The 15,035-nt window shown below is 42.2% G+C and overlaps 1 protein-coding gene across 1 annotated transcript in view; it reads left to right on the top strand.

Annotated features, from left to right (window-relative positions):
• MMP16 (matrix metallopeptidase 16) overlaps positions 1-15,035 on the top strand; it is a 308,321-nt gene that overhangs the window by 147,056 nt on the left and 146,230 nt on the right. Inside the window, exon 3 of the mRNA XM_073679550.1 lies at positions 3,396-3,518. Within this exon, the coding sequence (XP_073535651.1) occupies positions 3,396-3,518 (123 nt within the window). The remainder of the gene's footprint in view (positions 1-3,395; positions 3,519-15,035) is intronic.

Genomic DNA, 15,035 nt, shown 5'->3' with positions numbered 1-15,035 from the left:
TGATCCTCAAAAGCTAGACATCATGCTGCGATCCAAAGACATTCAGGAACAAATGAGAAACCAAGTCTGGAAAAGGTTATAAAGCCATTTCTAAACGCTTCATTGAAGTTGTTGCTGCTAAGGACGTACAAACAAGTTATTAAGTTTAGGGGGCAATCACTTTTTCACACAGGGCCCTGTAGGTTTGGATTTCTTTTTCCCCTAATAATAAAGATCTTCATTTAAAAATGAACTTCATTTTATGTTATATTTGTCTAATATTTAAATTTGTTTTGTGATCTGAAACATTTAAGTGTGACAAACATTCAAAAGAGTAAGAAATCAGGAAGGGGGCAAACACTTTTTCACACCGCTGTATATACAAAGTGGGGCTGCTGCGCTGACTACCGAATCCGGAACACTGGAAACAGACCTAGAAAAATATGCCAGAAGAAGAAATGGATTGTGGTATCGTATGGGCGCTGACGTGGATGTAGAAGGGAGGATAACATCTGCTTATTAGGACTACACGTTTCAGAGACAGTTCGATTGTACCTGATGAAGGAGACGGACTGTCTTCAAAACACATAATCCTAAGAAGCAGTTGTTATCCTCCCTTCAAACTCTGATCTACATCCACGGCAGCGCAATCGATTTCTTCTTCTGCCATATCCTTAATGTAGGAGATTTTCTAGGCATGCTCTAATCTGGACAAAGATCATTGTGAAGGGAGGGGGTGAGCTGTGACATCAGCTGTTTGTTGTTAATAGAGATGAACTGATCATGCAAAACTTTAATTTGCCTGTTTGAGTTTTTCTCCAGGAAATTCAATGTCATATTATGCTCTGGGGCTTTTCCAGACTTCGGGGCATAATAAATGGGATATGTATACACCTTACCGCTCACCTCTCTAGCCCTCCGCTACCCACTGCCACTCGTCTGGAAGTCCCAGCTCGATGTGAGAGGCTCAATCCTTCCAGCAGTTGGGAGATCAGAAGATGGGGCAAGGACCGGGAGAGTGATGGTGAGGGGCCGGATAGGTGAGCGTCATCGTAATCATGTCTTATTAACAATGAGACTGCTGAAAAGCCTTCTGGGCAGAACACAATGTAGGAGTCCAGTGTTAGGTTTAGTACCCAGTGTATACATGGCAAAACTTCTGTTTTTGTTTTTTTTAAATATAGATTGCGATATGGAAAAGTAAAAGTAAAAAACATGATCAAATATTAAAAAAAATATATGTTTAACATGAAAACCCAATGTGCATAAGTTTTAGTCATCTGTAATCTGTGGGGAAACTTGTGTTTTCTTCTGCCGCCACAGGGGAAGTTAAAGGAGTTTTCCACTTTTTATTTTTAAATTTTGAAGGTAAGTTGACTTCTAAAAGAAAGAAACAAGCCATATACAGCACCACAATCCTCCCTCCACTCCAACGCTCCTGCTCCAACAGTGCCATTATCCTGACCTCTCACGCCAGGGTCCGGTGACTTCATCACTTCCGATCCAGCAGAGACTGCAGTGCTAGAGTGGGAGGATGGTTCTGGTGGTAAGTATGGCTCCCTTCTTTCTTTCATAAGCCGCCCTACAATATGTAAACTTAGAAAAAAAAAATGAACAGAAAAACCTTTTAAGCATTACACAGTACTTATTAAAGGGGTTAACTCGGACTTTTTATTATTTTTGTGTATGGAGCTAGGAACTTGCAGGCAGTTACTAACTACCTGGTTCCTGCAGGCTCAGAGCGATTCTGGACGGCTCCTGCCAGCGATTCTCCAACTTCCACTGACGTCAGGTTCACAGAACAATTTCTTCTCTTCCATCCTGCTCTGTTGATGGGACGTCTCTACTGATGTCATGCTGATTGACAGCCGGCTCCCCGCTGCCTAACTGTGGGAAGCCGGGTGTCAATCACCATGCCCTCGGCAGTGATGCCACATCGACAGAGCAGAGTGGAAGAGGAAAATCTGTTCTATTGTCGAGAAGTGAATGAAGCAGGGGAATCGCCGGCATAGATCGTCCCCATGCAGAACATCCAGGTAGTTAGCAAATACCTGTTGGAAGGTTCTTAGCCTCATAGCAAATATAATAAAAGTCCTGGATAACCCTTTAAATTCGGTGACTTTTCTGTGTAACGCAGGACAGCACAGGTCGTCAATGCTAGAGACTCTCTTTGTAACCACTCTTCACCCTGGCCAAGAGATTAGGATTGTGAACAGAAGACAACACCCTATTTGGGTACAGGACTAGATAACTCTATTAGTAGTATAGTGGATCTGTCACCAGATTTTTCAATACAAGCTGCATACCTTAATAAATAGAACTCTTAGACCTGATGAGGCTGATGTACTTACTGTGAAATCAACGTTAGATTGTTAGTGTAATCCTGATATGAGAATAGACATTTTACGGACTCAGAAAATGATCATTTTATCAAACAAAACTATCAAAAAGGATTGTGCAGTCATCCTGACATTGTAGAGCGATACTATTAGCAGTAAAATCCCATATGAATAATGTACTGATTGTGTCCTGTGTGTTAACCATTCTGATCAGTTGAAGATGTTGAAATGGAGTGTAATCGTGTTGTTCTGTCTTTTTTCCCTCTGCTTCTCTCCTTTGATGTAGTCAAATCACAATGAGGTGAGAATTCCTGATACTTTACGTTGCTGTCATCGTACCTGTCAATCACTGTGACTGTGATCAGATCGTACATTCCAGGCTAATAAGCAGTAATGTGTCAAACCCCGGTATAAGGGTCAGATTTTTTTTAATGCCTTTTATAGTCTTTTTGTTGCACTAACTATTGTTGGCTGCAGTATGAGTTAGCTGAGAATCTATCAGTGAGCTTGCTGTGATGGAAGACTTTATAACTCCTATCTGCCTTTTTTTTCAGAGCTCCTTCTGTACTGATTTGTGACTTCATCAAAGTTGATCCAAACTTTGTAGCCATGAGCTCATAAACTCTCCTATCAGAAGGAGCTCACTGGGATGGTCTCAGTTAACCCAGAGGCGGCTATAGAAGGCAAACAATGCAAAATTTTTAATTTTTTGCCAAAAAATGCATACATTTAAGTAAAAAAAAAGTGCTCATATCAACTGCATGTAAATATCAAAATATGTATGAAGGCAGGAGCACAACTAGTGGGCTGGATACACGGCTAAAGGGGTTTTCAGGGACTGAAAAAAATAGCTGCTTTCTTCTAAAAACAGCACCACCCGTGTCTACAGGCTGTGTCTGGTATTGCAGCTTTGCTTCATTTCAGTGAATGGATGCAATAACACACAGAGTGATGACGCTTTTTTTTAAGAAGGCAGCCATGTGTTTGTAATGTGTAAGTGGATTCAGATGTTCTGCGTCCCCGTACGAGCTGGTTGCCTGTTTCAGCGTCATTTCATTGTTCCTTTTTTTATTGTAGCTGGATGAAGAAACCACGATGTGGTGTGCCGGACCAGAAAAGTGGCATTTCCAGATTTAGTGTCCGCCGGAAACGTTATGCCTTAACTGGGCAGAAGTGGAATCACAAGCATATCACATACAGGTGAGAAGGACACTACACGCCTCATTTTAGCCTTACATTTTTCCATTTCCACTCAGAATATACTCGTCAATTCTCCCGCAGTGTCCAAGTAGCTGACAGAAAGGCCGGCTTCACAGCTCTGTGTTTCTAGTACGTGTGAAATCTTGTTTTTTCTTGGACGCCACACGTGCCCGTTATAATCGTTGGTTTTACACGAACCATGTGTCTGTGCAAAATACCCGGAAACAAGTCCGTATGTTCCTGGCAACATAGATGAGAAGGGACAATACAAATCTATGGGTCTGTAAAAAACACGGACAGCACACGGGTGACATCAGTGTGCCATCCATGTGCTGCACATGTGTAACATTGTAAAGTATAGGAGAAGCTTTGTCATTTCTTTCTTTGTTTATCCATACTGGAAAAACACTGATGACACACTGATGGTAAAAACAAGCACACGGATCGTACACTGATGACACACTGATGGAAAACACTGATGACGCACTGATGGTAAAAACGGACACACGGATCGTACACTGATCGAAAACACTGATGACGCACTGATGGTAAAAACGGACACACGGATCGTACACTGATCGAAAACACTGATGACACACTGATGGTAAAAACAAGCACACGGATCGTACACTGATGACACACTGATGGAAAACACTGATGACGCACTGATGGTAAAAACGGACACACGGATCGTACACTGATCGAAAACACTGATGACACACTGATGGTAAAAACGGACACACGGATCATACACTGATGACACACTGATGGTAAAAACGGACACGCAGACCGTACACTGATGACACTGATGGTAAAAACGAACAGGTGAACCAAACTCTGATGACACACTGATAGAAAACACTGATGACACACTGATAGTAAAAACAGACACGCGGACCGTACACTGATGACACTGATGGTAAAAACGGACACATGGACCAAACACTGATGACACACTGATGGAAAACACTGATGACACACTAATGGAAAACACTGATGGAAAATACTGATGACACACTGATGGTAAAAACAGACACGCAGACCGTACACTCATGACACTGATGGTAAAAATGGACACGCGGATCAAACACTGATGACACACTGATGGAAAACACTGATGGTAAAAACGGACTCACGGATCGTACACTGATGACACACTGACGGAAAACACTGATGACACACTGATGGAAAACCTGGACACACGGAAAGTACACTGATGACACTAATGGTAAAAACGGACACACGGATCGTACACTGATGACACACTGACGGAAAACACTGATGACACACTGATGGAAAACCTGGACACATGGAAACTACAGTGAGGACACTGATGGTAAAAACAGAGACACGGAAAGAACACTGATGACACACTGATGGTAAAAGCTGACACACTGATGGAAAACACTGATGACACCGGTACCGTTTTTCATGTACGTGTTTTATACGGACGTGTGAAGGAGGCAAAAAGAGCCGACCTCCTGGACTCTCAGAGGAGTTGGCAGATATCCTCCTGGATGCGGCACACCCCGCTGATCATGGTGGGACTTTGCTATCAGACTGGCAGTTGTCATGAAGGCAGAGTGGCGGACATGGGAAGGTGTGTGGCTTGTAGAGGGGCACAACTGTGGAAGAATATTTGAGTACTGTGCTTCACGAGTTACAGATCACCTGTTAGATCATATATAATTTTTTTTTAGATAAATTCGAGAAATGATTCGCTCATCACTAATCTTCACTGCACAAAACATAGTTAACATTGAGATGTACACAGAGCCTAAAGGTAAAAAAAAAGATTTATTATCTTAAAATCTGTCCAATACGACAGTGATAGCTATCAGTATTTGGTCAGTATTTTTTCTCAGGAGTGGGAGCCAAAACCAGGAGTGGGTGATAAATGCAGAATTGGTGACTTGTTTCTATTATGCCTTTTCTCTTGTTCCTCACCTGGTTTTGGCTTCCACTCCTGAGAAAAAATACTGACCGAATACTGACCAAATACTGATAGTGGGGCTGTGGCCTTACTTTGAGAATGGGAGAATATTCCAGGTCTATGAACGCTGCTTTATATGACAGGTGGATTTGTTATTTTGGAATTTGCTTGCAGGCTTCACGTCTGTCGTTCTCATTTACTGATTACTGTAATGAGATTTTTATGGCTTTGGTGTGAGCTTGATAAAGTCTGGGTCTTTAAAAAATTGATTGAAACTCTCAAGTTAATTACACGGAGTTAACTAATGCTATATAGACATTTCATAAGGAAGAGTTATCGCAGAGGCAATTGTTTGGCTGTTCTTGGATGATAAGCCGGAAAGAATGAAAAGCTTTGGATCATTCAGAATAATTATCTGGAAAGACAGTCGGAAGCGTCAGTTCTGAAACTTGTGAGGAAACTCAAATGTACAGTGTAAATATATTTTTTAATCAAGTCGGCCCTATATAAATTTCTCAATTCCAAAGAACAATTCCTTCTGTTTTACCCTTCATACAAAAATGTGACCACCTGGGTAAGACAGTGTTCACACGATGGGATCACACGGCATTTTTTGTTGTTGCAATTTTCTGAAATTATAGTAAAAAATAGTGTAGTTCTGGCTGTGATTTTCAAAAGAACACCGTGTTATTGGGCACAAAGCGCATTGTGTGAACATACCCTGAACACATTCTCTTCTTTTATATCACAATGGAGAATCACTGGGAGTTGTTGTAGCTCCACCAGTCACTCATTTTTTGCCACATACTCTACTTTTATGCTATAAATGTATATTATGTTAATATTAAACATAAGAGGTCCCACTCAATCAAAGTGTTTTTTTTTACCAGAAATCTAGAGTAAAACTCTCTGAAAAATTACAATATTTTTGGGCAACAAGAGGTTGTTGAAAAATTTTGTGACTTTTAGCCTTTTCAAAGCCAGTTTCAAAATGGGTACACCTGGGGCAGGATGGGGGCAGGGGATGGCGATGCCCACTTGGTCTAATTCATTGTGAGATTTGGCCTACCTAATGCCACAAATGTTACTCCAGTCCCTGACAGTACCTTACTCTAGTCTCTGACTGGAGAGTAAGATTTGTGGCGAGGCGCACGGTGGCACGCGCCACTTTCAAGATGCGCCCGATTCATTAATAGGCATGAGCCTCTTATATAATGAGGCACAATCGAATCCAACATGCCCTGTCATCAAGATTGGTATGAGCAATGCATCGGTCCAATGTATCAGCAGTAGTTAAGTCTATTAAGGGTACGTGCACACACGTTCTGTTTTTTCTGCACGTTTTCTGCACCAAAATCTGCTGATAACTCTTCTCTGGCAGGAGCTTAGCTGCTTCAAAAACGCAGGTTTAGCTGCGTTTTTTGTTGCGTTTTTGCTGCGTATTTGCAGCGTTTTTTTCACTGTCCTTCTGTCTCTATTTAGTAATGCACATAAAGTTCTGTGAAAAAAAAAACCTCCCATTCTATTTTGCCATCAAAAACACTGCAAATACGCAGCAAAATACGCAGGTGTGTTTTTTGCTGCGTTTTTGCTGCGTATTTGTAACTTTTTTCATCCCCCCATTACTTCCTATGGTCCTATGGGTGAAAAAACGCTGAAAGAAGTGACATGTCACTTCTTTCAGCGTTTTTCTAATCACTGAAAATATGCAGCAGCAAAAAGCAACATGTGGGAACAGTGAATTCTGGTTTCTCATAGACTTTGCTGGTACTGCCAGACGCAGCTGAAAATTTACATAAAAATCTGCTGCAAATCCGCAGCAAAATACAATGTGTGTGCACATACCCTAACCGTGTCCAACCTTGAAATCCTTTAAAGCACCACTCCAGCTGGGCTTTTTTTCAGCACTGGAGTGGTGCTTTAAATGTAAGCCCCCTGCCCTCCTTCTTATACTCACCTTCCAGTGGCTTCACCTTTTACCGATGCCGCTCCGGTGCCGTGGCACCATCTTGTGTTGTAACTTCTAACTGGCCAAAAGTCAGAAATTACGTCACAAGCTCTCAATGCAACTCTATGAGAGCCAGAACGAGGCACATAGAGATGTATTGAAAAGTGACCTCCGGCACGCTCCATGGAGCTGTGGGCTGGTCACCTTTCGCTGGAGACCAACGAGAGCAATGCTGGAAAAGGATGAAGGCGGCGGCAGCAGGTAAGTCAGGGACCAGGGGACTTACATTTAAAGCACCACTGCAGCAGTGCAATAAAAAAAATGCTGGAGTGGTGCTTTAATATTATGAGCCACCTTTGGCCGATTGACTTTGAAGAGAGGAAACGCGGCACTCTCTGTCTCATAAAAAAGTATTTTATTGCAATTGGTGCTTCAACGGGTCCAAACACCTTTTGTTTTTACAGCATTTTTTTCTGCAGAACAGAAGCTGCGTTTTACAGCACCAGCAAATGCTATGAGATGTCAGAAAGCTCATGCAATGTCAATTCTTTAAGCGATTTTGCAACATTTTTTGACCTATAGAAAGCAATGAGAAAGTGTAAAAATGCTACAAAAAAAATGCAGCAAACAGGTTCTGCTGCATTTTTTCAGTATTTTTTGCTGCAGTTGTGATGAATAAAACTAACTTTATGAAACATGTACTGTAGACAGATCACACATGTGATCTGAACCAAAAAAGGACACTAAACCCGCAGAAAAGCCTGCATTTTACCTGTGTTTTTACTGCCAAGAGAGCAGGTTTTGTCCGCAGAAAAAAAAAAAGCTGCAAAAACACTGCATGTGAACAGTCCACTTTTGAGCTGGTGACAGTTTCTCTTTAAAGGGAACCTGTTCCAAGAGAAAAAATGCTATTAACCTGCAGATATGGGGTTAATCTGCAGGTTAATAGCGTTCTGAAGTTGCCCAGCGTCCACACTTTTAGCTCCGTTGCTGCAAGGAAATTAACTTTATTCTTCCCGTCAGCTTTTGGTTTTAGTCACGAGGGCGGCGATGGCGCAGGTTCAGTCACCACTCTGTGAATAGAGAGAAGCAGTTGTAACCGCGCCCCCGCACTGACTGACAGCAGCTCAGCATTAGAGCCGACCGTCAGTGCCAGGTGCGAGATTACAGCCACCGCTCTCTATACTCAGAGCGGTGACTGAACCGGCGGCGTCCCCGTGACTGAACGACAAACGCTGCCAGGACGAATGAAGTTAATTTCCTTCCAGCAGCGGAGCGCTAAGTGAGAGGCTTAAGACTGGGATCTAAGGGGTAACGTTTCTCATTCTGGTGGGAGAGCCAGGCCTGGCATCTCAGAGTGAGGAGACCTAAACACTATGCATGCTCCTCTGGGAAATTAAATATGCATATTGGTTATGTGATAGCTCACAGACATTATGTGGAAGGATCCGGGCATAATATATATATACAAACACACACCTATATGTACACGGTGGGCCATTTATGTGGATACACCTAAATTTAAATGGGAATGGTTGGTGATCTCAACATCCTGTTTGTGGCACATTAGTATATGGGAGGGGGAAAGCTTTTCTAGATGGGTGGTGACCCATCTAGAAAAGTGACTGCAGACTTATCGATTTGGACCGGCGACCCCATTAATCAAGTGGAAGGTTCTGCAAATGCTCTGCTGCTGCAGCCTCAGTACAGGTCCCATTAGGAACTACAGGATGTGGTATATTGTTTATGTGTGTATATGTTTGAGAGTGAGTGAGTGTGTGTATATCTATATGTGCATGTAGCAGAACTGTGTATGTCTAGGGGCAATTGAACTTCTGAAAACCAAGCCACGTCATAGGAACTAGGAGACCTTCATTATCAAGAAGGACCTAGTAGATATTCATAATCAAGATTCTTGGGGGTTTTTGTTGGAGGACTGACTGATTAACAAATTGTATGGATTTTATAGCCTGAGAAAATGAAGATAATGAAAACTATATTTGGAGTGAAGAATCCCCTAGGGAAAGCCTGTATTATAGATTAGTACTAGAGGAATTATGATGTATCTACCATTGTACACATTTTCGCGTGGTCCTGTCAGCGGAGTCTTGTTTTCCCGGGAGACTAAAAAAAATACTGTTCACTTATCAACTTTATGAGCTTGTGTTCCCGATTATTCGTCTATCTGTAAGGATATCCCACACAGGACTATCCACGTAGGCTCTTTGCAATGACATCCTGGAAATGACATTTTTTTACCAGCGTTTCTATGACAAATTGTATCACTATTCTGGCAACTATTAATGACAGCTGATACTCACAAAACTCATCTGCTCTCAGTTCTTAGAGGGAATAATTAATAATCGTGAAGAATAACAATTAACATATTGAATATGATGATTGGTAATTAGAGAATATTGTACCAGAAGTAAGAGCTCTATAACCCATCAGTGGTGACATGAAAACCACCTGCCTAATATTGTGTACGTCCCCCTCTTGCCGCCAAAACAGCGTTGACCAATTGAGGCAAGGACTTCACTAGACATGTGAGGGGGTATCTGGCACCAATACATTATTAAAGCACGACTCCAGCGTTTTGGGGTTTTTAAGCGCTGTAGTGGCGCTTTAGATGTAAGCCCTCTTCCCCCGTTCTTATACTCACCTTCTGGAGTGGCGCTTTAGACGTAAGCCCTCTTCCCCCGTTCTTATACTCACCTTCTGGAGTGGCGCTTTAGATGTAAACCCTCTTCCCCCCGTTGTTATACTCACCTTCTGGAGTGGCGCTTTAGATGTAAACCCTCTTCCCCCGTTCTTATACTCACCTTCTGGAGTGGCGCTTTAGATGTAAGCCCTCTTCCCCCGTTCTTATACTCACCTTCTGGAGTGGCGCTTTAGACGTAAGCCCTCTTCCCCCGTTCTTATACTCACCTTCTGGAGTGGCGCTTTAGATGTAAACCCTCTTCCCCCCGTTGTTATACTCACCTTCTGGAGTGGCGCTTTAGATGTAAACCCTCTTCCCCCGTTCTTATACTCACCTTCTGGAGTGGCGCTTTAGATATAAGCCCTCTTCCCCCGTTCTTATACTCACCTTCTGGAGTGGCGCTTTAGACGTAAGCCCTCTTCCCCCGTTCTTATACTCACCTTCTGGAGTGGCGCTTTAGATGTAAACCCTCTTCCCCCCGTTGTTATACTCACCTTCTGGAGTGGCGCTTTAGATGTAAACCCTCTTCCCCCGTTCTTATACTCACCTTCTGGAGTGGCGCTTTAGATGTAAACCTTCTTTCCCCGTTCTTATACTCACCTTCTGGAGTGGCGCTTTAGATGTAAGCCCTCTTCTCCCGTTCTTATACTCACCTTCTGGAGTGGCACTTTAGATGTAAGCCCTCTTCCCCCGTTCTTATACTCACCTTCTGGAGTGGCGCTTCAGATGTAAGCCCTCTTCCCCCGTTCTTATACTCACCTTCTGGAGTGGCACTTTAGATGTAAGCCCTCTTCCCCCGTTCTTATACTCACCTTCTGGAGTGGCGCTTTAGATGTAAACCCTCTTCTCCCCGTTCTTATACTCACCTTCTCGAGTGGCGCTTTAGATGTAAGCCCTCTTCCCCCTTTCTTATACTCACCTTCTGGAGTGGCACTTTAGATGTAAGCCCTCTTCCCCCATTCTTATACTCAATTTCTGCAGTGGCGCTTTAGATGTAAGCCCTCTTCCCCCGTTCTTATACTCACCTTCTGGAGTGGCGCTTTAGATGTAAACCCTCTTCCTCCGTTCTTATACTCACCTTTTGGCGGCTTTACCTTTTAACGACGCCGCTCCGGTCCCACTGCGCCATCTTGTGTCCATAACTTCTGACTGGCCGGAAGTCAGAAGCTACGTCACACGCTCTCAATACAAGTCTACAAGAGCCAGAACAAGGCCAGAACGAGGCTCTCATAGACTTGTATTGAAGAGTGACCTCTGCACAGCTCCATGAAACACTGGAGCAGCCGTCAGGTCATTTATCGGCAGAGACCGACGGGAGTGACGCTGGAAAAGGATGAAGGCAGTGGCAGGTGAGTATCAGACAAGGGGCAGGGGACTAACATTTAAAGCACCACTCCAGCGGTGCAGTAAAAAAAAACGCTGGAGTGGTGCTTTAACAGATCCTTCAATTTTTAATTTTTCTTTTTGTTTTTACACATCCATTTTGCAATGATCTGACAACATGATTCTTCAGGTCAATACGATTACAGGGATACCATACTTGGAAAGTTTTTTTTTTTTTAAATTGGGGGAGGGGTTAAAAAAATTTAGAATTTTGTAAAAGTATTTTTTTTAGGTTTGTATCGCCATTTTCTCAGATCTGTAACTTTTTTTCATTTTTGCGTCAATTGATCTGTATGAGGACTTGTTTTTTGTTTATTGAGCTGATGTTTTTAATGATACCACCATCATTAGGGATACATACAACATTTAGATTTATTTCTAATCTCTTTTTTGAGGAGATGTTGCAAACATTAGCAGTTCGGCTTAGTTTTTTTTTTTTCATTCCTGAATTTACTATACTAGACATTAACACGCCTCTTTCCAGAATGGAGGAACCCTGGTCGTCCATTGTGACTGGTGCTCGCCACAGTGAAAGGCGGTCGCACATTCACGGCTCTCTGCGTTCACTGCTATGGGAGCTTCATATACAACGGAACACGCTACCCAGTGCCCATTGAAATCTATGGGTTTTCTGTGTAATGTCGGCTTTACTCGGGCCAATTTTTGAGTATGAGATAAAAAAAATGTGTTTTTTTAACTTTGCAGAACCCATTTTTTGTCCTTTAGTGAGTTTTTCCAGTCCTTGTTTTTCATGAATTAGTAAAAAAAAAAACTCAGCTTCTCCAAACAATCAAACATTAAAGTATGGACAGCATACAGACGACATCCGGGCGTTATCCGTTTTTTTTTTCCACAGGGCCATTGATTTGCATTGGCGAGTTAGATCTGTAACACATATCAAAGTAGGACATGTCTAAGTTTTTTTTTTTGCAGACAATCATTTACCCCCAAAAAAGATGTGTGAAAAGGCACAATGATTGCAATGGGTCCGTGATCTATCCACAAAAAAAGACAAATTGCACATGCACAGTATAAAAAAAAAAACTGACTTGTGAAACCTTCTTTAGGCTCTGTTCCCACAATGAGTTTTTGGTGAGTTTTTTTACTCTGTGTATTTAAAAAAAATGCAAATAACCTAGTTTACTTAAAGGGTGCAGAAAATCTGCAACATCAAAAACTCACCAAATAACAGCGTGGGAATATGGCTTTAGGGTCTGTGCACACAATGCGTTTTTGTCAGTTTTTGGGTTTTTTTTCTGTGCATATTTGTCACATATCCCCAAGGATTTCCTATGAGACTCCTGAAGCCTCTATGTACACATTATTTTTTCCTTGCAAATTTGCTGCCTGTCAATTCTTTCAGTGTTTTTGCTGCAGTTTTCATCCATTCTAATAATTACAAAAAAAGGCATAAAAAATGCATCAAAAACGTATGTATTTTATGCTGCATTTTTTCTGCCAACACATCAGTATTTGCAGCAGATTTTACAGAACGTGTGCACAGGAGTACAGTCCTCCATAGGGAAAGGCACTCTACGCTTTGCCCTAGAGAAGAAGACCTCTAGGAGCGGACCCCTCTATGTACATGGTCCCCCATTTATGGTTATTAGAACTGAACAACCTGTTTAAGTTAATAAATGAATGTTGGAAGTATAAAAGTTTGTTGTCTTGATTGGATCAGTAATGCTTGACGCACGCACAATGAATAATTTTGTTTTATTGATTCACATGCTAAGAGGATCTCTAGGAGCAGACCCCCCTCTATGTACATGGTCCCCCATTTATGGTTATTGGAACTCAAAAACCTGTTTAAGTTTCTAAATGAATGTTGGAAGTATAAAAGTTTGTTGTATTGATTGGATCAGTAATGCTTGACGCACGCACAATGAATCATTTTGTTTTATTGATTCACATGCTAAGAGGATCTCTAGGACCCCCCTCTATGTACAGTACAGACCAAAAGTTTGGACACACCTTCTCATTTAAAGATTTTTCTGTATTTTCATGAAGGCATCAAAACTATGAATTAACACATGTGGAATTATATACTTAACAAAAAAGTGTGAAACAACTGAAAATATGTCTTATATTCTAGGTTCTTCAAAGTAGCCACCTTTTGCTTTGATGACTGCTTTGCACACTCTTGGCATTCTCTTGATGAGCTTCAAGAGGTAGTCACCGGAAATGGTCTTCTAACAATCTTGAAGGAGTTCCCAGAGATGCTTAGCACTTGTTGGCCCTTTTCCCTTCACTCTGCGGTCCAGCTCACCCCAAACCATCTCGATTGGGTTCAGGTCTGGTGACTGTGGAGGCCAGGTCATCTGGCGTAGCACCCCATCACTCTCCTGCTTGGTCAAATAGCCCTTACACAGCCTGGAGGTGTGTTTGGGGTCATAGTCCTGTTGAAAAATAAATGATGGTCCAACTAAATGCAAACCGGATGGAATAGCATGCCGCTGTAAGATGCTGTGGTAGCCATGCTGGCTCAGTATGCCTTCAATTTTGAATAAATCCCCAACAGTGTCACCAGCAAGGCACCCCCACACCATCACACCTCCTCCTCCATGCTTCACGGTGGGAACCAGGCATGTAGAGTCCATCCGTTCACCTTTTCTGCGTCGCACAAAGACACGGTGGTTGGAACCAAAGATCTCAAATTTGGACTCATCAGACCAAAGCACAGATTTTCACTGGTCTAATGTCCATTTCTTGTGTTCTTTAGCCCAAACAAGTCTCTTCTGCTTGTTGCCTGTCCTTAGCAGTGGTTTCCTAGCTGCTATTTTACCAAGAAGGCCAGCTGCACAAAGTCTCCTCTTAACAGTTGTTGAAGAGATCTGTCTGCTGCTAGAACTCTGTGTGGCATTGACCTGGTCTCTAATCTGAGCTGCTGTTAACCTGCGATTTCTGAGGCTGGTGACTCGGATAAACTTATCCTCAGAAGCAGAGGTGACTCTTGGTCTTCCTTTCCTGGGGCGATCCTCATGTGAGCTAGTTTCTTTGTAGCGCTTGATGGTTTTTGCAACTGCACTTGGGGACACTTTCAAAGTTTGCCCAATTTTTCTGACTGACTGACCTTCATTTCTTAAAGTAATGATGGCCACTCGTTTTTCTTTACTTAGCTGCTTTTTTCTTGCCATAATACAAATTCTAACAGTCTATTCAGTAGGACTATCAGCTGTGTATCCACCTGACTTCTGCACAACACAACTGATGGTCCCAACCCCATTTATAAGGCAAGAAATCCCACTTATTAAACCTGACAGGGCACACCTGTGAAGTGAAAACCATTTCCGGTGACTACCTCTTGAAGCTCATCAAGAGAATGCCAAGAGTGTGCAAAGCAGTCATCAAAGCAAAAGGTGGCTACTTTGAAGAACCTAGAATATAAGACATATTTTCAGTTGTTTCACACTTTTTTGTTAAGTATATAATTCCACATGTGTTAATTCATAGTTTTGATGCCTTCAGTGTGAATGTACAATTTTCATAGTCATGAAAATACAGAAAAATCTTTAAATGAGAAGATGTGTCCAAACTTTTTGTCTGTACTGT

The sequence above is a fragment of the Phyllobates terribilis genome, unplaced genomic scaffold (assembly GCF_046119375.1).
Source record: "Phyllobates terribilis strain yellow unplaced genomic scaffold, ASM4611937v1 Scaffold_4__5_contigs__length_816908805, whole genome shotgun sequence".
NCBI lineage: Eukaryota > Metazoa > Chordata > Amphibia > Anura > Dendrobatidae > Phyllobates > Phyllobates terribilis.
Note: the sequence above shows the minus strand (reverse complement) of the source record. Positions and strands in the feature narration are given on the sequence as shown.